A 23,354-nucleotide genomic window follows, 5' to 3' on the forward strand; every position below is an offset into this window, starting at 1 on the left:
TCAATCTATCAGTTGACTTTCTATTGTCTTACTATTTATTTGGAAAAAGAGCATAACAGTTCCTTTAAGAAAAACTAAAAAGTCTTTTAAATCTAGTGCCCCCCCGCCCCGTTCTCTACATTTACTCCTTCTCTTCTAGTCTCCAACCTGCTTCCTTTCTCTTCTAAGACTTAATGAATAACTTTAGGAAAGCCTTTTCATTTCTCCATTCTATTTTAGGTCTTCCTAGCAGGACTCCTCCAAAAAATTTCCTCTAAAAAACAACAACAAAAACACAAAACAAAACCAAATAAAAAAATACCTTGAGGCCAATGAGGGTAAGAATAGGATTTGATTCACTGATGTACGTATATACATACATAACTTAAATAAATTAATTAAATGAAATCCAGAAACCTCATTCAGATTTTCCCTAAATTTCTAATACGAAATTCTCTCAAATTATATAAACTTTTTCTTAAGCACCAGGTGAAAGATAATTCCTCCAACTCAAGATTGCAGTTTCTTGGTTTCTTTAATTACTAAAATTGCAATGGTATTATTTCCTTCTAACTTTCAAAACAGAAATAGTCTCTAATACATTAAATAATTATGGGTTAGCCTTGGAATACAAATTCAGTTCAAAGAACCCAAGAAAAATGTAACATTTTTTCCTATGGAGAAACAAAACCTATATTCCTAGTGATGAACTTTTAAAAAACATAACCTTTAAACCCAACTGGGGAATGCTTATACGTAGAGATTTTAGGTACAATGTAATAAGCTGAAGGAAATTTACAGATTCAGAATAAGTTTTTTACATCATACTATGGTCCAAATGTTTCTGTCCCATCCAAAATTCATATGTTGAAATCCTAACCTCCCCAAAGTGATGGTAGTAGGAGATGGGGCCTTTGGGAGACAGCCATTAGAGTGAAACCCTCGTGAATGGGATTAGTGTCTTATAAAAGGGACTCCAGAGAGATCCCTAGGCCCTTCCACCATGTGACAGCCCTCACTGGACCATGCTGTCACCCTGATCTTGGACTCCCAGGCTCCAGAACTGTGAGAGAGAAACTTCTGTTGTTTATAAGCCTCTGGTATTTTGTTATAGCAGCCCAAAAGGACTAAGACATATAACAATCAAAGAAATGTTTGCTAACAATCTATAATTCTTAATTTTACACCCACTCATCTTCTCTAGTCAAAAGCCCTTCCCCATTAAAATTATTATAAATTTGTTACTTGAGAAGAATCCTTAAAATGGCTCCTATATTAGTTCTCAAATTAGTAAACTCTAAATCAATGAGATTTTATGATGTATCCGTGTGATCCCAGCAACTTGGAAGCTATGTGCTTCTCAAATTTTTTTAGTGTATTTTCATGAAAAGCTATATATATAGAATGGCCACTCTAACTGCACATTGCTGTCCAAAAATAGAAAACAACAAGAGATGAACAAGAGAGATACTAAATAGCTGTGGTAGCCAGCTTCCAAGACAGCCCCAACGATGCTCATCTTCTGGTATTTCCACCCTCAATGACTAGGTCACCATTGTGTAAACAATAGGATACTGCATTAATGGTAGAGTGTGACACCTGAAGCTAGATCACAAGGACGTTGTGGCTTTTGCCTTGCTTTCTTTAGGACTCCTCACTCCAAGAAAATCAGGTTCTTGTTTTGTGAGCGCAGCCCACGTGGTGAGGAACTGAGGCTCCTTGCCAACAACCAGTGCAAACTTGCTGGGCATGTGAATGGGCCATTTGAGCAGTGGACCCTCCAGCCCTAGTCAAGCCTTCAGATGACTGCAGCCCAGCCAGATCCAGAAGCAGACCCCCCCAAGTTAGCCAATCTCAAATACCTTCCCCACAGAAACTGTTTCAGAGAACATTAATTGTTGTTTGAAGTCACTAAGTGTTGGTGTAATCTGTAAGGCAGCAATAGATAATACAGCAAGTAACACAGTAAAGAGTGAGCAATTGATCATTTCAGTTTGTTGAAAGTAGATAAAGTTTTTAAAAATGTGACAAGTGCAGAGATGTAAAAGTAAGGAAGCCCCGTGGCTTGGGAAACATGAGTAAGGAGAACCTGCTGTCTCTCTCCAGGGTAAGGAATCTCTCTGAAGGAGCAAAACGCAATCTCACAGGAAAAATAAAATACTGGGATAGAAAATACTTAGGAAGTTGGTAGTGCTTTTCAAAGTCATGACACAAACTTTCTTGGTTTTGTTTTTTGTGGGGTTTTTTGTTTGTTTTGTTTTTTTGCTGAACAATATTGCAGCCATTAGAATTCCACTGCCCCAATTTAAAAAGTTACCATCTGCCTAACCCAGCCCTGTGAAAACTTCTGATCTTGAATTGCTGATCAATGTTTCAAAACCTAGGAAAGCCTCAAGTAGCAATGGATAAATTAGTGGACTGAAACAAAAAGATCACAACTTGATCATGTATAGTTTTAATCTTGACAATTCAGGTCTCAAAATAATAAAGCCCAGTTATTTAGACCTGTACTTCTCATTTCTATTCTCCCACAGAACATTTTGAAGTTTAATCTATGTACTTAGAGAAGCCTGTGGTAGAGTTTAAAAAACCAAAACATTGAGGGGGACCTTCAAGATGTTGGACGAGTAAGACATGGAGATCACCTTCCTCTCCACAAATACATCAAAAATACATCTACATATGAAACAACTCCTACAGAACACCAACTGAACACTGGCAGAAGACCTCAGACTTCCCAAAAGGCAAGAAACTCCCCACGTACCTGGGTAGGGCAAAAGAAAAAACAGAGACAAAAGAATAGGGACAGGACCTGCACCTCTGGGAGGGAGCTGTGAAGGAGGAAAAGTTTCCACACACTGGGAAGCCACTTCACTGGTGGAGACGGGGGTGGGCTGGGGGGAAGCTTCGGAGCCTAGAAGGACAGACAGCATAGCAACAGGGGTGCAGAGGGCAAAGCAGAGAGATACCCACACAGAGGATTGGTGCCGACCAGCACTCACCAGCCTGAAGCATGTCTGCTCACCCACCGGGGCGGGTGGGGGCTGGGAGCTGAGGCTCGGGCTTCAGAGGTCACACCCCAGGGAGAGGACTGGGGTTGGCTGCATGAACACAGCCTGAAGGGGGCTAGTGCGCCACAGCTAGCCGTGAGGGAGTCCAGAAGAAAGTCTGGAACTGACTAAGAGGCAAGAGACCATTGCTTCGGGGTGCGCAAGGAGAGGGGATTCCTTCCCTGTCTGCCCACAGTAGGCAGAGCACCGCCTAAACGAGCTCCAGAGATGGGCACGAGCCACAAATATCAGCTCGGACCCCAGAGACGGGCATGAAATGCTAACGCTGCTGCTGAGGCCACCAAGAATCCTGTGTGCAAGCACGGGTCACTATCCACATGCCCCCCCACCCCACCCCGACCCAGAGCCTGTGCAGCCCGCCACTGCCAGGGTCCTGTGATCCAGGGACAACTTCCCCAGGAGAACACACGGCACACCTCAGGCTGTTGCAACATCACTCTGGCCTCTGCCGCCACAGGCTCGCCCTGCATTCCAGTTATAACTACCATACCCCTCCCTCCCCCGGCATGAGTGAGCCAGAGCTCCCTAATCAGCCGCTGCTTCAATCCCACCCTGTCTGGGTGGGAACAGAAGCCTTAGGGCAACCTACACGCAGACATGGGGCCAAAACCAAAGCTGAGCCCCAGGAGCTGTGCGAACAAAGAAGAGAAAGGGAAATCTCTCCATGCAGCCTCAGGAGCAGTGGATTAAATCCCCACAATCAACTTGAGGTACCCTGCATCTGTGGAATACCTGAACAGACAACGAATCACCCCAAAATTGAGGCGGTGGACTTTGGGTGCAACTGGGGTATGCTGTCTGCGACTGACTTCTTTCTGATTTTTACGTATATATTAGTACAGATTTTAGTGCTTCTTATCATTGGTGGATTTGCTTATTGGTGTGGATGCTCTCTTTTTTTAAAAATTACTTTTACATTTTTATTTGTTTAATTTTTTTTACTTTCATAATTTTATTTATTTTTTAATTATTTTTTTCTTTCCTTTTTTCTCCCTTTTCTTCTGAGACGTATGGCTGACAAGGTCTTGGTGCTCTGGCCTATGTGTCAGGCCCAAGCCTCTGAGGTGAGAGAGCCAAATTCAGGATACTGGACCACCAGAGACTTCCTGGCCCCACATAATATCAATCAGCGAGAACTCTCCCAGACAACTCTGTCTCAACGCTAAGACCCAGCTCCATCCAATGGCCAGCAAGCTCCAGTGTTGGACGCCCCATGCCAAATAACAAGCAAAACAGGAACACAACCCCATCCATTAGCAAGGAGGCTGCCTAAAATCATACTAAGTACACAGATACCCCAAAACACACCACTGGACACAGCCCTGCCCACCAGAAAGACAAGATCCAGCCCCACCCACCAGAATATAGACACCAGTCCCCTCCACCAGGAAGTCTACATAACCCATTGAACCAACCTCACCCACTGGGGGCAGACACCAAAAACAAGAGGAACTATGAACCTGCAGCCTGCAAAAAGGAGACCCCAAACACAGTATGTTAAGCAAATTGAGAACACAGAGAAATATGCAGCAGATGAAGGCGCAACATAAAAACCCACCAGACCAAACAAATGAAGAGGAAATAGGCAGTCTACCTGAAGAAGAATTCAGAGTAATTATAGTAAAGATGATCCAAAATCTTGGAAATACAATGGAGAAAATACAAGAAACGTTTAACAAGGACCTAGAAGAAGTAAAGAGCAAACAAACAATGATGAACAACACAATAAATGAAATAAAAATTCTCTAGAAGGAATCAATAGCAGAATAGCTGAGGCAGAAGAACAGATAAGTGACCTGGAAGATAAAATAGTGAAAATAACTACTGCAGAGCAGAAAAAAGAAAAAAGAATGAAAAGAATTGAGGACAGTCTCACAGACCTCTGGGACAACATTAAATGCACCAACATTCGAATGATAGGGGTCCCAGAAGAAGAGAAAAAGAAAGGGTCTGAGAAAATATTTGAAGAGATTATAGTTGAAAACTTCCCTAACATGGGAAAGGAAATAGTCAATCAAGTCCAGGAGGCACAGAGAGTCCCGTACAGGATAAATCCAAGGAGAAACACGCCAAGACACATATTAAACAAACTATCAAAAATTAAATACAAAGAAAAAATATTAAAAGCAGCAAGGGAAAAGCAACAAATAACATACAAGGGAATCCCCACAAGGTTAACAGCTGATCTTTCAGTAGAAACTCTGCAAGCCAGAAGGGAGTGTCAGGACATATTTAAAGTGATGAAAGGGAAAAACCTATAACCAAGATTACTCTACCCAGCAAGGATCTCATTCAGATTCAATGGAGAAATTAAAACCTTTACAGACAAGCAAAAGCTAAGACAATTCAGCACCCCCAAACCAGCTTTACAACAAATGCTAAAGGAACTTCTCTAGGCAGGAAACACAAGAGAAGGAAAAGACCTACAATAACAAACCCAAAACAATTAAGAAAATGGTAATAGGAACATACATATCGATAATCACCTTAAATGTAAATGGATTAAATGCTCCAACCAAAAGACATAGACTGGCTGAATGGATACAAAGACAAGACCCATATATATGCTGTCTACGGGAGACCCACTTCAGACCTAGAGATACATACATACTGAAAGAGAGGGGATGGAAAAAGATACTCCATACAAATGGAAATCAAAAGAAAGCTGGAGTAGCAATTCTCATATCAGACAAAATAGACTTTAAAATAAAGACTATTACAAGAGACAAAGAAGGACACTACATAATGATCAAGGGATCAATCCAAGAAGTTATAACAATTGTAAATATTTATGCACCCAACATAGGAGCACCTCAATACATAAGGCAAATACTAACACCCATAAAAGGGGAAATCGACAGTAACACAATCATAATAGGAGACTTTAACACCCCACTTTCACCAATGGACAGATCATCCAAAATGAAAATAAATAAGGAAACACAAGCTTTAAATGACACACTAGACAAGATGGACTTAAGTGATATTTATAGGACATTCCATCCAAAAACAACAGAATACACTTTCTTCTCAAGTGCTCATGGAACATTCTCCAGGATAGATCATATCTTGGGTCACAAATCAAGCCTTGGTAAATTTAAGAAAACTGAAATTGTATCAAGTATCTTTTCTGACCACAACACTATGAGACTAGATATCAAGTACAGGAAAAACACTGTAAAAAATACAAACATATGGAGGCTAGACAATACGCTACTAAATAACCAAGAGATCACTGAAGAAATCAAAGAGGAAATCCAAAAATACCTAGAAATAAATGACAATGAAAACACGATGACCCAAAACCTATGGGATGCAGTAAAAGCAGTTCTAAGAGGGAAGTTTATAGCAATACAATCCTACCACAAAAAAACAAGAAAAATCTCAAATAAACAACCTAATCTTACACGTAAAGCAACTAGAGAAAGAAGAACAAAAAAAACCCCCAAATTTAGCAGAAGGAAAGAAATCATAAAAATCAGATCAGAAATAAATGAAAAAGAAATAAAGGAAACAATAGCAAAGATCAATAAAACTAAAAGCCGGTTCTTTGAGAAGGTAAACAAAACTGATTAGCCAGTAGCCAGACTCATCAAGAAAAAAGGGAGAAGACTCAAATCAACAGAATTGGAAGTGAAAAGGGAGAAGTAATATCTGACACTGCAGAAATACAAAGGATCATGAGAGACTCCTACAAGCAACCATATGCCAATAAAATGGACAGATTCTTAGAAAAGCACAACCTTTAGAAAAGCACAACCTTGTGAGACTGAACCAGGAAGAAATAGAAAATATAAACAGACAAATCACAAGCACTAAAATTGAAACTGTGTTTAAAAATTTTCCAACAAACAGAGCCCAGGACCAGATGGCTTCACAGGTGAATTCTATCAAACATTCAGAGAAGAGCTAACACCTATCCTTCTCAAACACTTCCAAAATATAGCAGAGGGAGGATACTCCCAAACTCATTCTACAAGGCCACCATCACCCTGATACCAAAACCAGACAAAGATGTCACAAAAAAAGAAAACTACAGGCCAATATCACTGATGAACACAGATACAAAAATCCTCAACAAAACACTAGCAAACAGAATCCAACAGCACATTAGAAGGATCATACACCATGATCAAGGGGGTTTATCCCAGGAATGCAAAGATTCTTCAATATATGCAAATCAATCAATGTGATACACCATATTAACATACTGAAGGATAAAAACCATACAATAATCTCTATAGATGCAGAAAAAGCTTTCGACAAAATTCAACACCCATTTATGATAAAAACCCTCCAGAAAGTAGACATAGAGGGAACTTACCTCAACATAATGAAGGCCATATATGACAAACCCACTGCCAACATTGTTCTCAATGGTGAAAAACTGAAACCATTACCCCTAATATCAGGAACGAGACACAGATGCCCACTCTCACCACTATTCTGGAAGTTCTAGTCACAGCAATCAGAGAAGCAAAAGAAATAAAAGGAATCCAAATCAGAAAAGAAGAAGTAAAACTGTCACTGTTTGCAGACGACATGATATTATACATAGAGAATCCAAAAGATGCTACCAGAAAACTACTAGAGCTATTCAATGAATTTGGTAAAGTACCAGGATACAAAATCAATGCACAGAAATCTCTTGCGTTCCTATATATTAATGATGAAAAATCTGAAAGAGAAATTAAGGAAACACTTCCATTTACCACTGAAACAAAAATAATAAAATATCTAGGAATAAACCTACCTAAGGAGACAAAAGAGCTGTATGCAGAAAACTATAAGACACTATGAAAGACATTTAATATGATTGAAACAGATGGAGAGATATACCATGTTCTTGGATTGGAAGAATCAATATTGTGAAAATGACTGTACTTCTCAAAGCAAACTACAGATTCAGTGCAATCCCTGTCAAACTACCAATGGCATTTTTCACAGAACAAGAACGAAAAATTTCACAATTTGCATGGAAACACAAAAGACCCCGAATAGCCAAAGCAATCTTGAGAAAGAAAAACAGAGCTGGAGGAATCAGACTCCCTGACTTCAGACTATACTACAAAGCTACAGTAATCAAGACAGTATGGCACAAAACCAGAAATATAGATTAATGGAACAGGAAAGAAAGCCCAGAGATAAACCCATGCACATATGGTCATCTTATCTTTGATAAAGGAGGCAAGACTATTCAATGGAGAAAAGAGAGCCTCTTCAATAAGTGGTGCTGGGAAAACTGGACAGCTACATGTAAAAGACTGAAATTAGAACACTTCCTAACACAATACACAAAACTAAACTCAAAATGGATTAAAGACCTAAATGTAATACGGGCAAACACTATAAAACTCTTAGAGGAAAACATAGGCAGAACACTCTATCACATAAATCACAGCAAGATATTTTTTGACGCACCTCCTAGAGAAATGGAAATAAAAACAAAAATAAACAAATGGGACCTAATAAAACTTAAAACCTTTGCATAGCTAAGGAAACCATAAGACAAAAAGATGACCCTCAGAATGGGAGAAAGTATTTGCAAACAAAGCAACTGACAAAGGATTAATCTCCAAAATATATAAACAGCTCATGCAGCTCAATATCAAAAAAACGAACAACCCAATTAAAAAGTGGCCGGAAGACCTAAATAGAAATTTCTCCAAAGAAGACGTACGGATGGCCAAGAGGCACATCTATTAAGATGCTCAACATCACTAATCATTAGAGAAATGCAAATTAAAACTACAGTGCAGTATCACCTCACATGGGTCAGAATGGCCATCATCAAAAAATCTACAAACAATAAATGCTGGAGAGGGTGTGGAGAAAAGGGAACCCTCTTGCACTGTTGGTGGGAATGTAAATTGATACAGCCACTATGGAGAACAGTATGGAGGTTCCTTAAAATACTAAAAACAGAACTATCATACAACCCAGCAATCCCACTACTGGGCATAAACCCTGAGAAAACCATAATTCAGATAGAGTCATGTACCACAATGCTCATTGCAGCTCTATTTAAAATAGACAGGACATGGAAGCAACCTAAGTGTCATCGACAGATGAATGGCTGAAGAAGATGTGGCACATATATACAATGGAATATTACTCAGACATAAAAAGAAACGAAATTGAATTATTTGTAGTGAGGTGGATGGACGTAGAGTGTGTCATACAGAGTGAAGTAAGTCAGAAAGAGAAAAATAAATACCGTATGCTAACACATATATATGGAATTTAAAAAAAAAAAAGTTCTGATCAACCTAGGGGCAGGACAGGAATAAAGATGCAGATATGGAGAATGGACTTGAGGACATGCGGAGGGGGAAGGGTAAGCTGGGACGAAGTGAGAGAGTGGCATTGACATACATACACTACCAAATGTAAAATAGCTAGCTAGTGGGAAGCAGCTGCATGGCACAGAGAAATTAGCTCAGTGCTTTGTTACCACCTAGAGAGGTGGCATGGGGCAGGTGGGAGGGAGGAGATATGGGGATATATGTATACATATAGCTGATTCACTTTGTTATACAGCAGAAAGCAACACAACATTGTAAAGCAATTATACTCCAGTAAAAATGTTTTTAAAAAATTACACAAGTCGGGCTTCCCCGGTGGCGCAGTGGTTGAGAATCTGCCTGCCAATGCAGGGGACACGGGTTCGAGCCCTGGTCTGGGAAGATCCCACATGCCGCGGAGCACCTGGGCCCGTGAGCCACAACTACTGAGCCTGCGCGTCTGGAGCCTGTTCCGCAACAAGAGAGGCCACGATAGTGAGAGGCCCGCGCACCGCGATGAAGAGTGGCCCCCACTCGCCGCAACTAGAGAAAGCCCTCGCACAGAAATGAAGACCCAACACAGCCAAAAATAATAAATTAATTAAAAAAAAAATTACACAAGTCATCATATCTCAGAGTTAAGTATAACAAAGGATATTTAAATTCCAACCCAATAAACCAGTAAACTAGTTTTTTGACAGAATTTTCAGAATTTTTATTTTTTAACATCTTTATTGGAGTATAATTGCTTTACAATGGTGTGTTAGTTTCTGCTTTATAACAAAGTGAATCAGTTATAGATACACATATGTTCCCATATCTCTTCCCTCTTACGTCTCCCTCCCTCACACACCCCCCATCCCACCCCTCTAGGTGGTCACAAAGCACGGAGCTGATATCCCTGTGCTATGTGGCTGCTTCCCACTAGCTACCTATTTTACGTTTGGTAGTGTATATATGTCCATGCCACTCTCTCACTTCAGTAAACTATTTTCAATTATTCTTCATGGAGAAATGTCACAACGTTTCCCATATTTAATTATTTTCACATCAGCCAGATGACACAGTCATCCCAATGCCAAGAACTTGATTGATCTTTTTTAAAAAAAATCACTCTATCCAGATTAACATAGAATTTTCATGAATCTATGCAAATTGGAAACAGGCTTAAAGATTCAACTGCTGAATAAAAAAGGTGAACAGGGAAAAGATTATATATAATAAGCAATTTTATGTGATAAAGTAAGTAAATAAGATAAAATCACTCTCACAGCTCCTGCACAAATACCAGTAAGAAAAAAAAAGCATAAATCTCTCTAAACAATTCAGATGGCCTTATATTTCAATAGTTTTAACTTCTCAAATTACTTTTATTTGTATGTATAGTATGCTGGTATAATGATGCTCAATTTAGGTAAAAGGAAACTGGAACTCTAGAGTAGCAAATACATCTTTACCAAGGCCAGACTAATAAATGTGAGGGAATTGGCCTTGGGTATAAGCACACATGGATATATTCTATGTGAGTGGCAGGGACTTTTTTAAGACAAAGCAAAAATCTTGAATATTTAAAATAAAGGCACCTCATTTGTAAACACTGGCAAAAACAAACTACTAATTATAAATACTCTGAGGTATATAAAGCTGGCAGGCTACTACTTTCTAACCTCTGGTGTTAACTGCTCACCCAAGATCACACTGCTTGTTATTGATGGAAGAGGGTCTACTGCTCAAGTCTTATTTAAAGATAAGAAACCACACTGTGTAAAAGAAGTACTGAAACAAGAATAGGATCCAAAATTACACAGAACTTAACAGATCTGCAATCAAAGATCATAAATGGTCAGAGGGGCCATTTCTCTTTACTCTTTCCCAAGACGTGTTAGCCCCTAGCAAGTCTCACAGGCAGCTGAAATATCAGATAGGCTCAGTAAGGCGAAAAGGGAAGTAAAGTTCTGATGAATGCTGGTGACGACAGCCAGCTGCCTCCACCACAGGGCCTTTTCCTACGGCAGGGGGCCATGCTGGCCCCTTTCTGTGGCTCTGGTGCACCTCACACTGCCTGGTGTCTGGTTGCTATTTACCTCTGCCTGGTTGCTGTTTGCTCTGCCTTTCACAGGTACCCAGGAAGGGTGTTTGCCCAGGGATGGGTGTTTACAAAGACTTTGGCCATCCCACCGGGTTCTGTCTTCCAGTCTCTGTTGCCCTGTCTAGACTGCTATTTGCTGAACTGGATTCCCACCCACTGCTTCCAGATCCTCTCCCCTCAGCATTCCTTGTCCTAAGTTCTTGTCTAATGCCTTCACCCTGTAGCTACCTTAGCCCAGCATTGAGTACTCTGAGTCCAAAATAATTAAATCATTAAGAAAAATGGACAACAGGTTCAAAGGATCATCATTAAGTAACAAATTAAGCCCCTGAGCTCTTATTACAACTGTTGAAGCAATCTCAAATTCAATGCAATTTAGGATTCTACTCAGATTGCTGAGTTAATATATTCCTAGAATTTGATTAGTACCACAGTTTTTAGTATAAGTGTTTACAAGGTAAACCATTCTGAAGGCTATAAAAATTGCTTAAAATAAAAATATAATACAGTGATACATTTTAAACAGGGAATCTATATGTTACCACAATTAGCTCTACCAAAGTAATCTACTGAACATCATAGGAGGGCAAATTTGCAAATTATGTACCAACAGTTTGCTTGTGTCATTTATTTTACACTCAGGATGCTTTAACCACAGAAAACTGTTAGAAACAATGGTTAATTTCCCAGGCAAGCCCTCAAAAGTACGTTTAACCTATAGAAGAACTAAGTACTATGTATCTATAGGAAAATATAAATGCTGGGGCAGTAAGATGTAACCAAAGTTGATAATCAGTAAGATACAATGGTAACTTTCTTGTTTTTTAATATAAAAAGCAGATTTAAGGTGTAATAATGGTAGACAGAACCAAAAAAAGAGAAAGAGAATGACGTTTAGTAAATGCTTAATTTATGCCAGATAGTCTACCAAACTGAAATTAAAAGCTAGCTCAATCTGAACCTAAATTCCTAAACTTCATCCCCTATACAATGGCCTCTTCCAAATAACTGTTCGCAACTAGATATTAATGTTTGCACCTACTGGCGCAGTGGTTAAGAATCCACCTGCCAATGCAGGGGACACGGGTTCAATCCCTGGTCCGGGAAGATGCCACATGCCGCGGAGCAACTAAGCCTGTGCACCACAACTACTGAGCCTGTGCTCTGGAGCCTGTGAGCCACAACTACTGAAGCCTGCGTGCCTAGAGCCCGTGCTCTGCAAGAGAAGCCACTGCAATGAGAAGCCCGCTCACAGCAACGAAGAGTAGCCCCCACTCGCCGCAACTAGAGGAAGTCCGCACACAGCAACGAAGACCCAAAGCAGCCAAAAATAAGATAAATATATAAAAATAAATGAAAGTCTAGTTGTAAGTTCAGCTATTTCAATTCTTGATTTTAATGGCTGCTGTAACTAAAAAAGATACATTACCATGATACGTAAATGCAAATGCAGGAATGATTACACTTACTTTTTTAATCCCATTCAGCAATGATGTGCATTTGGTTAGTAAATGTCCAACTTCCCAAATGCTAATCAGGTGTTGGGAAAGTGCTGCACATTTTTAAAATGTTTAGCAAATGAGTTCAAAACCCAATGAAACATTATTTAAATGACTTTAAATAAGGTTTTAAAATTTTGTTTTGTGGCTATTCATGTAATACTTCAAAAACTGGTGATTAAAGGGAAACGGCCACTCTTTCTGCCTTCTCGGTAGGAAAATTCGTTTCAGGGTAACCAAAGAGCCCCAACTGAATGAGGGAAAGCTCAATTTCCATAAAAGTAAGCCAGCTAATAAGTGAAGGAGGAATGAAATAATTAGAAAAACGTGATACTGAAACCCTAATAAAATTATTGATTCAGGCAAGAATGATCAATTGTTGTTTAAAACACCAACATGCACGGTTGATGGGGAACTGAATATACAAACAGTTCCAAAATAACACCACACAGAATGCTTAAATCATAAGGAGAAAACAATATATTGAAGGGCTTTGATGGTTGGCACCTAATCCAGTGGTGCCGTTTTTAGCACCACTAATGGTAATTTAGGTATTACATGTCTTCTTAGGGGATACAACATACACTACTAATGCGCAAGCCTATAGGTAAAACTTCCAGTTCACAAGAAATACAAAGAATGGAGAAACAAGTTAAAAAATACCACAAAGAAGAAACCAGAGAAATTCAAAAGGTGGAACTTTCTACAAGAAAATAGGTCTGGCCTCTTTACAAAAATCAGTGTTAGCAAAAAAAGGACCATGTGTGAGAGAGATTAAGGACACTACCACCACATGCAGTGTGTGGTCCTGGATGAAATATTGGTTTGGACACTTTGGATCAACTGAGAAAGACGAATACAATCTGGGTATAAAGATGATAAAACATGTACTAAAGTGAAAGAACAGATCACTAACTAAAAAAATCAGGTGATAAAATTATACTGGTGAATGTATCCTACTTCTATAAATAAATATAAAAGTATTTTTTAAAGGAAGTTTTTCTAAATTTCTCAAGGGTACAAATATGGGTTTTGCACATGACATTTTTTTATAGCAAAATGACCAAGTTTCAAACTTTTATTTTAGAAATACACTCTCAATCGTGAATTTGTTTTGAAAAGCACTTACTTTGCCACTTAGAATTTCACCTTTACTTGAAATGACAGATTAAGTACCGCCACCCCGAAATCTGGCTAGGAAACAGCCACTGACTTATCACAACAGGGTAGCAAACTTATTATTTTGTAAAATGATATGGTTCACTTACCTTTTTGTTAAAAAAAAAAAAAAAAATCCAGTTATCTTTTATGTCCCTCAACTCTTTTATGGTGAGTGGTACAAAAAGATTTTTAGTTGCACCCTAATTTGTTACCCAAGAATCTACCATTTCAGATAGTTGGCAAATCCATTTGCCAGGCCACATAAACTGTAATATTTAGAAATACAATGTATTTGAAAAGTATGGGCATGTCAATCCTATTTTAAGTATTTGAGTATTTTAAGTATTTATAAAGCCTAACCTCTTCTGTTTTTAAGGCAAAATAATAAATATAATTACTAACACTTTATTCTCTCACTCTCTCCACATCCCCTATTAGGTCCTTTTCAGTACACAAGAATGAAGGGAGAATGATTCCTTTCAGAGGCCCAGAGTTTAAGAGGACAGAGTCAGTCCTTTTAAATAGAATCAGTCCATTTGGAATACTTCCATCCTGTCTGTACTTCCTCCAGACTTTGTTTTTGTTTTAATATTACCACACCATCCTCTAAGTCAGTCATTAAAAAGACTTATTATCTCCCAAATTCCTCAGACAACTCCAGAAAAGGTCATCAGGCCTGAAGATCAATTTTGGGAGAATTCTCACTCATCTCTACAAATCTTTAATCAGATGATCCAATAGACTTCAACCAGATTAAACCAACACTACTTACTTACTTTTGATGTTTAATCTTTTGGGGTATCCATATCACGTCTTGACACTCCTTTCCTCCTATTAATAAACCTCCTCTTCTTAGAAGTTTTTCTCCCGTTTCCCCACCTAGCATCATTACAGCTCCAAGTTCCTACTTTAGCCAGCCAGTCATGGTGCAAAGACATTTACTACAGCCAAGAGCTGTAAACCTCCTGCCAACCTGGCTTCTAACTGAACAGAGGAATGAGCTCAAGTTCATTCCTTGAGTCCAAATCGCTTACCTGGCACTTTCCTAACCAATCAAATCAGTGCTGACCTGGGAGTGTAAAATCCTGGAAGGATTTCTAAATGTAAAATATATTAACTGTAGAAAAATAAACTTCTGCATGCCAAAATACAACCATAAACAAAGTCAAAAGGCCAACACCAAACTAGGAACAAGCATGCTAACACATTTTCAATCAGTGTGCCAAGGGGTTACTGCTTTTTCACTAGCTATAAAAAAACAACAGCAACAAGATCTAAAAAGAGAGATTTCTTTTCTCTAAAATTATCAAGTGTTTTGTTTCTAAGACAATGCTTGGTTTGCATGATGCCCACAGCTACCCTCTAAGGGGTTCTTTCACACTGAACTTACCATATCTGGCTACTCAAGACCCCACCGTTTTAGGGACATCTCATCTAACAAAGAAAGACAAATGACTGACTCCAGTGCAGCCCAGGCAAGCTCTGTGTGCTCTGATCAGGAGAACATTCGCTTAAGTGGAACTGCTTCAGCCATCCAGATTTTCTCCTGGGCAGTGTAATGACTTTTACTGTTACACCAGGGCCATTTCTCCACGGTTCCCTTTAATACTTTATGAACACCAAGAATTCTGGCTGTGTCCCTTTTCCTGTAAAGCTGTCACAGTTTACTCTAATCCATGGCATTCCTCTCCCCAGTGAGTGGCCAAGTAATGGGACCAATTACCCCAGTGAAAACAGCTACCTTCTCCATTCTTTTTCTTGGGACCCTGCAGAGGCTCTTTCCACCCACCCTCCCTCCTCAGGATTTTTGCTGCTAAGTACAATAAACATCAGGAGAGATGACAAAAGCCAAAAAACAAACAAAAGTCCTTATCTGGGTAAGCTTAAAAAAAAAATCAATTTTTAAGAGATATAATCTACAACCTGTGTTTCATACAGAGATGATAATAAAACTTAGTTATCTCAGAAACATTTCTCTCAGTTACTTTTGTGAGCACAAATATAAAAACAAAACCCCAAAAGGCCTTAGTCATTGTTAATGATATATCTTAAACGTAGAAAAGGAAACTACCCGACTTTGAGGTGCAATTTCAACTAGTACCACCAAATTTTGGTCTTATCATTGTAAATTACAGACGTTCAAACTACATGTCAGAAAATTTTAAAAGAAAGCATGACAGAACCAAGTAGCAACCTGGGACAAGAACTTACCTCAAGAACTCCAACACCAATCCATTTTTTTTGCGGTACGTGGGCCTCTCACTGCTGTGGCCTCTCCCGTTGCGGGGCACAGGCTCTGGAGGCGCAGGCCCAGCGGCCATGGCTCACAGGGCCCAGCCGCTCCGCGGCATGTGGGATCCTCCCAGACCGGGGCATGAAACCGTGTTCCCTGAATTGGCAGGCGCACTCCCAACCATTGCGCCACCAGGGAAGCCCACCAATCCTTTTTTATCTGGAATAACTACTCGATATTCTTCTCCACTGAGTAGAACAACTAGCTTCCACACCACCAAAAACATGAGGACCACCACTCTGGAGGACCTCTTAGCTTATTCAGGAAAACCTGTTACTTAGGTACTCCTGAAGATGAAGGCAGGCACTAGATAAAATCTGCCTCTAAATAACCACTTTCCATGATATTTACAAATAAATGAAATTCATAACTCAGGAAATACTGGCTATTCCAAAGCATACTTCCAATGACCCAAAAAGACCAACCACTCAATGTTGTATGTAATCTACACAGTATGTTACCCATTTTCCTACAGTACCGACATGCCATGTCCTTATGGCATGTTTTGGTGTGTTTAGAATCACACCTTATTTAGGAAAACATTGCCTGTATTCAAATTATACAGCACTCTTACCTCATGTGATACACTTTTGATGTTTTTTGTTTTTGTTTTTGTTTTAAATCAATTATTGGTCCTGATTCCACCTTCACAACTTTACTAAATGGATCACGAGTTAATAAAAACACAGATTTGGGGCATTATTTTCTAACCTTAAGTGCCGTAACACATAAAAAGGTTTTCACACTAGTTGGTCAATTTTTTTTTAAATAGACTTTTTTAGAGCAGTTTTAGGTTCAGAACAGCAAAACCGAGTATAAGGTACAGAGATCTCCCATATACCCCTTCCCCCCTCCATAGCCTTTCCCAGTTGGTCAATTTTTATAAAGCAAAACATGTTCTTTCTGGAAAGAAATCAAGATGTCTAAGAAAAAGTAATTTCAAAATTTCAACCACAAATTTAAAGTACCACTGTTGTATGTATTTTCACTAATACGTTAGAAAAGTAGTTAAATACTTACCATATAACATCCAACAAGGAAAGCAGCATTTGCCTGTTTTCTCTGATCAGGGCCAGTAAAATGAATAATTTTCTTCCTCATCATTGTAATGGACTGCATAAAGATAAACAGCTGTTAGTATTTCCTTTCTAATTTCAAGTTTTCTAAAACTTTATTTTGTGATTAAAATAAATTCCAAACCTCATAATGGTGAAGCATTCATATTAGCAGGACTTAAAAAGATAAACTTTGATACCCAAAAATACCATGTACCTTCCCATAGAAGACATACCCTTGGAGTAGAACAAATGTACAATTAAAGGGTGGGAGAGGAGAAACCTGAAACTAATATGATATCATAAATCAACTACACTTCAATTTTTTAAAAAGGTAGGAGAGAAGCTACGAACAGATACACTTTAAGTATGGACTACCTCTGAAAGAATACATAAAAAGTTGGAAAAGGTAGTAGCAGAGACCTTTTCTTTCCTTTTCCTACTGTCTGACTTTTTTTGTTAATCTCTTCCCAAAACCTTTAAATTAACATCAAAGGGTATAAGAACGGGCAAAAATAATTCATTCTGTTAGAAATCAGGATAGTGAATGGGGTAGGGAGGGGTGGAGTGAGGAGGGTGGTACAGAGATAACCAAGAGAGCACAAGTGGGCTCTTCTGGAGTGTTGCTAATGTTCTGTTCTTGTTCTTGATCCAGATGACTATCCATGTATATTCAGTTTGTAAAATTCATTGAGCTGTATATTCACGATCTATACATCTTTCTGTATATACATTGTGCTTCAATAAAAAGTTAAAAATAAAAAGGATATGGAATTTAAAAACCAAAGGAACACATGATTTATTAGCTCTTCCTCACCTGTACTTCACAAATGTGAGTAGACAACATTTCAAGTAAGGGTAAGAAACAGGATATATTCAGTTGAATAAGCACAGTATTCTTTTGCTTCTGTGAGCCAATGTTTGGGTATTTCAATGATGAATGTTACATATTTTCTTTTAGTTGTTTACATAGAGTAAGAAATCCAAGTTGATTTAAAGAAAAACAACAACCCAACCAGCCCTCAAGCAGCATACACACAAGACACTCTTAATAGAAATTCTCAACACACTTTTACCTCTATTAATTGAATAGGAATTAAGTTTCAGTCAGGTGGGATGGTCAACACTGCAAGCTGTTCTGGTAAATAATTTTTTTTTAAAGTTTGAAAAAAGGACAAATATGTTCTTGGTTGACCCAAAGATAAAAGGATGGCCAAGTATGTTTAAAACAAACAAAAAACTTTCAAAATTAAAGTAAAGGAACACCAGTAGGGGAAAAGGAAATTATTTTTAGCTTCTCAGCCCTGTATGAAACAAAAAACCTGCCACTGGCAACTGGAAAAACGGGATGGGGGGAACATAAATACCCAAGGCCACAAATGCTTATATTCCTGTTCCAGGGAGGAATAAAGTCCAGAAAGAAGAGTCTCCATCTCTGTATACATCTCTAGTGAATACAAATTTAATAGAAAAAAGAGAAAGCAACGCTGCAACTTCCTTTTTACATATTAGTAACTTCTGACAGATGCTTCTAGCATTTATGGTGTGGAATTTTAAGTTTGATGTTCAAGGGGAAATAGATCTGCCTTACTCACCCATAAATTTTTAGTATAATTTAATTTTTAATTGAAAATGAATTTTATTTCTGTGTCGTAGTTTAATAAGTAATCAGCTGAATAAACTTTTTTTAAAAAGCACCTGCCCCCCCAAATCCAGTATTTCTACTTGAGAATATACAGTGACTCTTAGAATTGCTAGCAGTATATGAACACCTTTTATTGTACATGACCAACAATTCAGAGTTTTTAAAATAAATGAATAAGGTCTAAGTTCAAACTAATAGTAATACACTCTTACAATTCAGTGATACAGTCTTAAAGACTGTATGCTGTCTGCCCTTGCTTCTCTGCTCCTTAATCATATGCGTAAAGGGTCATAGTGAAGAGTCACAAGTAGTACAATATCATGCGAGATTCATAATGAAATAAAGTAAGATGAATCCAATTTCTCTTAGTTTTCCTAACACCCCCTATCAAAGTGAAGGCAGAAAGAACAATGACCAAAGGAAGGAAAGCTCCTCTTGTTAGGTGACAGCTCCACTGGCTCAGACAATAAGAGGTTCACTTTATTGACTATCTGAACTTTGGCTTTTCAAGTATATGAGCATCACCAATCCAAACCAGAACCAAATGACCCAAACTTAAGCCATTCATCAAAACTCTGGTAAACAAATAGATATACTATGACTTTATAAAACAATAAACCACATGTATGTCTCAAACACCACTCCAGTGAAAAACATGACATTTCCCTTTTAAAAACAGATTTCCCTTCCTCCCTGCAAGATCAGGCTAACAATGATTACTTAAGCGAAATCTTCCGTAAGGAATACTTTACCTTTAATTTCTTATTAATCTTGCAGCAATATCTGTAAACCATTGCTAGATTGAGTGGTCCAAAATCTGCGTAGAAGCTGCAAAAATGAAAAACAAAAATGTGTATGTATATTCCAGATGCTTTGAATATAAATGCCTTTTTGTAGCTACAACATCAAAATAAAGCAAGAAAGCACACACCAAATTATTATAGGTCACACAACTTAAAGGTACTGCCTTACTAATGGAAGAAATACTCTGGTAAAAGATGACTATTAAAATACCTGACAAGTGTTAAAATGCCTAAATCTAACCTCAAATAACAAAAACACTTTCTGAATAAAAAAGCTGTTTTTCCACACATTTTTTTCCACTGGCAAAAACACAACATCTTAGTACTCTAGTTTATATCTCATTATACTGTAAACTGTTAGAATTTCAAATGTAAATTGTTAAATTTAGGAAGGTTCTTTCATTCTGATTTTTTTCCCTAAGGATCTATTTTATTACCAAGGGTTAAAGCAAAAAGTATCCTGCAACTAACAGTCAACGGATTTGTAATGTTCCAATTTTATAAACATACCTTTAGATTCTTCAAAATAAAAAAACGTTACTAACAATCTTTGAAAAAGCAATACTTACTTTTCATATTCAAGTTCATTATCTATGCTGAAATAATGTACATTTGATGAACTCTTTGGTCTGCTGTAGAGAATGGCAAAACAAAGGCGATCTGAAATGGAAAAATTGTAATGTTCCTTCCTTCACATCATTAAAAAACGTTTCATATATCATGTTGCAACTCTTTTCAGATGAAGTCAAATTTTTATTTTTTTCCCATGCATGTTTCAGATGGTAAGGTTATCAGTGAGTAACTTCAAAATGTTCTGGCTATTTTGGTGGGTAATAATAAGTAAGCAATTTTTAAAAAGGAGAAATTGCCTTTAATGTAAGTTTCAACAGCGGTAAATGACTTTTCATACAGCGATACGGCTTGATTTCTGGAAAACTTTACCCTGGACTAAGAAATTTCGGTAAATGGCAGCATGCATTTGATAGCTAGACCACCAGCCTGGATGACTTTCCCTATGTTTCGCTATGTTTTCAAGACATCCTGAAAAGTCATTTCAATAAGAAACTATGTTTTAAGTAGAGAGAAAACGCTTTCAAAATTGCTTCAAAATTAGTTTACGGCTATAACACACAAAACAAACCACATGTTTATCCAATGTTCTTAGGGGTCGCTACTTATTTTTTGATTCGGAATCACTACTTTTGTAATGATTTTTACAATCGGACCATTCATTATAGCAGAGGCAAATAAGAGTATTCTGCAGGATGAGTATGAGATGAACCTGCGTTGCATAAAAGCAGTTAGGCTGCTGTGAGGTTTAGCAAGAATGGTAACAGGGTAAGGTTCAGAGGCGCCACCCTTCCTCTCCTGCCCCACCCCAAAAGGAATTGCCTAAAAATCCTTGGCGAAGCAAAGTCATCCTTAATACTTAGCAGTAGTAATACTAGTAATAGTGCTAGTAGAATACTTAGATTCAAACTGTGGCAAAATTAAGTACAGCCCTTAAAATAGTAAGGAACAAAGGACGCCAGCTGGCATCCTTTCCCCAAATAGTCATTTAAACAATTTTTATAACAGTAATTTAAACAATTCAGTACACACAATTGCTGTATTTATTTCCCTATAAACGCCTCAACTTAAATGTCCTGCAACCACAGACACCCAAACGGATGACGGGGCTGACTCCTTTTCAACCAAAAATGACCCTTGATCCCCATGCAGTGACTACGGATTTTGCTCCCTGAGGTGGAGAGCCCACCAGCCATGGTGTAAGGACACAAGGGTCCGAACTGCACACATCTGTGCGGATTCGCCCCAAGGCAGGACCACGCCTGGTGACTAGGAGTCCCAGGAGGCCACCCACTCCCAAGAGACAGCATCGGCCCTGGCACCGAAGCTTAAAGGCACATCTTGGTCATCAATGGGGGCCTCCTCGACCCCCGTGCACTGCCCGATGCCCTCTAAACAGGGGGTGTCCCGAGGGCGCGCTCTCCACACTAACCTTTGATCACCTCGGTCACCAGAAGGGTCCCTGCGCCCTTCAGGCTCATGATCCACAGCATCTGGACGGCGGGGCGGAGGGAAGGACCGGGTGGCCAGGGAGCAACTCGCAGAGAGAGGAGGGCCGTGACTACACCCCCGAAGTTTAAAAAACAGAAAAGTTTAAAGGGACACGCCCAAACACTGGGCACAGCGACGCCCTTCGGCTGGCCACCACACCGCAAGCCCGGGAGAGCCAACCCGGAAGTTCAAAACTTCTCAAACTCCCCAGACGCGGTAACGAGGGAGCGGGGCGCGGAAACCAGCCCCAGGCGCCGGGGCTGAGCTTCGCCCCGCCTCGGGGACACCTGGCGGTCGTCTGAAGCGCCAGGGCGCTCTAGCGCCGCAATTCTGCGCTCAAAGTCGGCGTGTGCGGCAAAGGCTCAGACAGGCAAATGCGAAGAAAGCGGCTCCCAAAGCGACTAAAAGGATTTCTCGGAAGAGAAGGGTTCAGCGGTGGATCTGACCGTCAGCCTCGTGCTTGGCCGCCCTTGCCTCCGCCACGAGGGGGCACTGCAGCCAGGCTGGGCTGAGAGGCCAGCGGCCAGGCTCGAGGACCCCGGCCGGCCTGGAGCTCCGTCCTCTCTGGAGTCGAAACCCGCTGAATGTCGGGCTCGCCTGAGTGCTGGTGTCTCATTTAAAATGCAGCACTTTAAAACTGTTCAAAATTTAAAGGTATGCCTAAAGCCGAGGTCATTCATTCCTTTAAGGGCCTCAGATTTTGCCTCAGAAAAATATTAGGATGGTTGAAAAAAATTCTGACACCATGGTAAACGACAATTTATTTTCTAAACCTAAGTTCCTATGTTAGTATCAAGTGAGAAAAAAATAAGTTGCAGTATGAGTATGGTCCCAATTTTGTTATCTATAATATGGTAGTGGGATTATGGTTGATTTTTATTCCCTCCTGTATTCTTCTAAATTTCCTACAGAAAAGTGTTACTTTAATAATCCGTGAAAAAAATTTTCAATGACTCTCCCTTAAAACGAACAAGCAATACAGTGACAACTCTTTCCCAAGAATTACACTTTATTTATCATCTCAATACAATATACACATTATATATCACAATATATACATTTTTGCCTCAAAAGTAAAGCTGCATACCTACTACCCTTATTTAAACTTCCAGATCAAAGACTTTAAATGCAAAAAAAAAAAAACCATTAATTATTTTTTAATAAAGAATGCCTTTCTAAATGAAACAAAATCTAAAAGCCATGAGAATCTGTTAAACTAATAAGCATTTTTTAAATGGTCTTCATGGCAATAAACACAAATTCAAGGGATAAACTGGAAAAATATTTCAAGTACATCTCAAGAAGATGCCCAACTTCAATTTTATGTTATTGCAAAAATGCAAATTTAAACTACAAGGTACTACTTTTCCTTCAGACTGGCAAAAATGAAAGGAGTTTGATAAGGCACTGTGTT

General features: G+C 39.0%; 1 protein-coding gene across 4 annotated transcripts in view; it reads right to left on the reverse strand.

Moving 5' to 3' along the window:
• Positions 1 to 23,354, reverse strand: part of CDC14B (cell division cycle 14B) — a 105,746-nt gene that overhangs the window by 39,415 nt on the left and 42,977 nt on the right. For 2 of the 4 annotated variants that reach the window (XM_060015007.1, XM_060015008.1), the window contains exons 1-4: positions 21,882 to 22,078; positions 20,449 to 20,539; positions 19,829 to 19,904; positions 17,397 to 17,489 (exon numbers count right to left, since the gene is read on the reverse strand). In XM_060015007.1, the coding sequence (XP_059870990.1) occupies positions 17,397 to 17,489; positions 19,829 to 19,904; positions 20,449 to 20,539; positions 21,882 to 21,942 (321 nt within the window). In that variant the 5' untranslated portion in view covers positions 21,943 to 22,078. Of the gene's footprint in view, positions 1 to 17,396; positions 17,490 to 19,828; positions 19,905 to 20,448; positions 20,540 to 21,881; positions 22,079 to 23,354 lie in introns of those variants that run through there. The other 2 variants (XM_060015006.1, XM_060015005.1) reach the window with 1 other exon arrangement.

This window comes from Delphinus delphis, chromosome 6, assembly GCF_949987515.2.
Source record: "Delphinus delphis chromosome 6, mDelDel1.2, whole genome shotgun sequence".
NCBI lineage: Eukaryota > Metazoa > Chordata > Mammalia > Artiodactyla > Delphinidae > Delphinus > Delphinus delphis.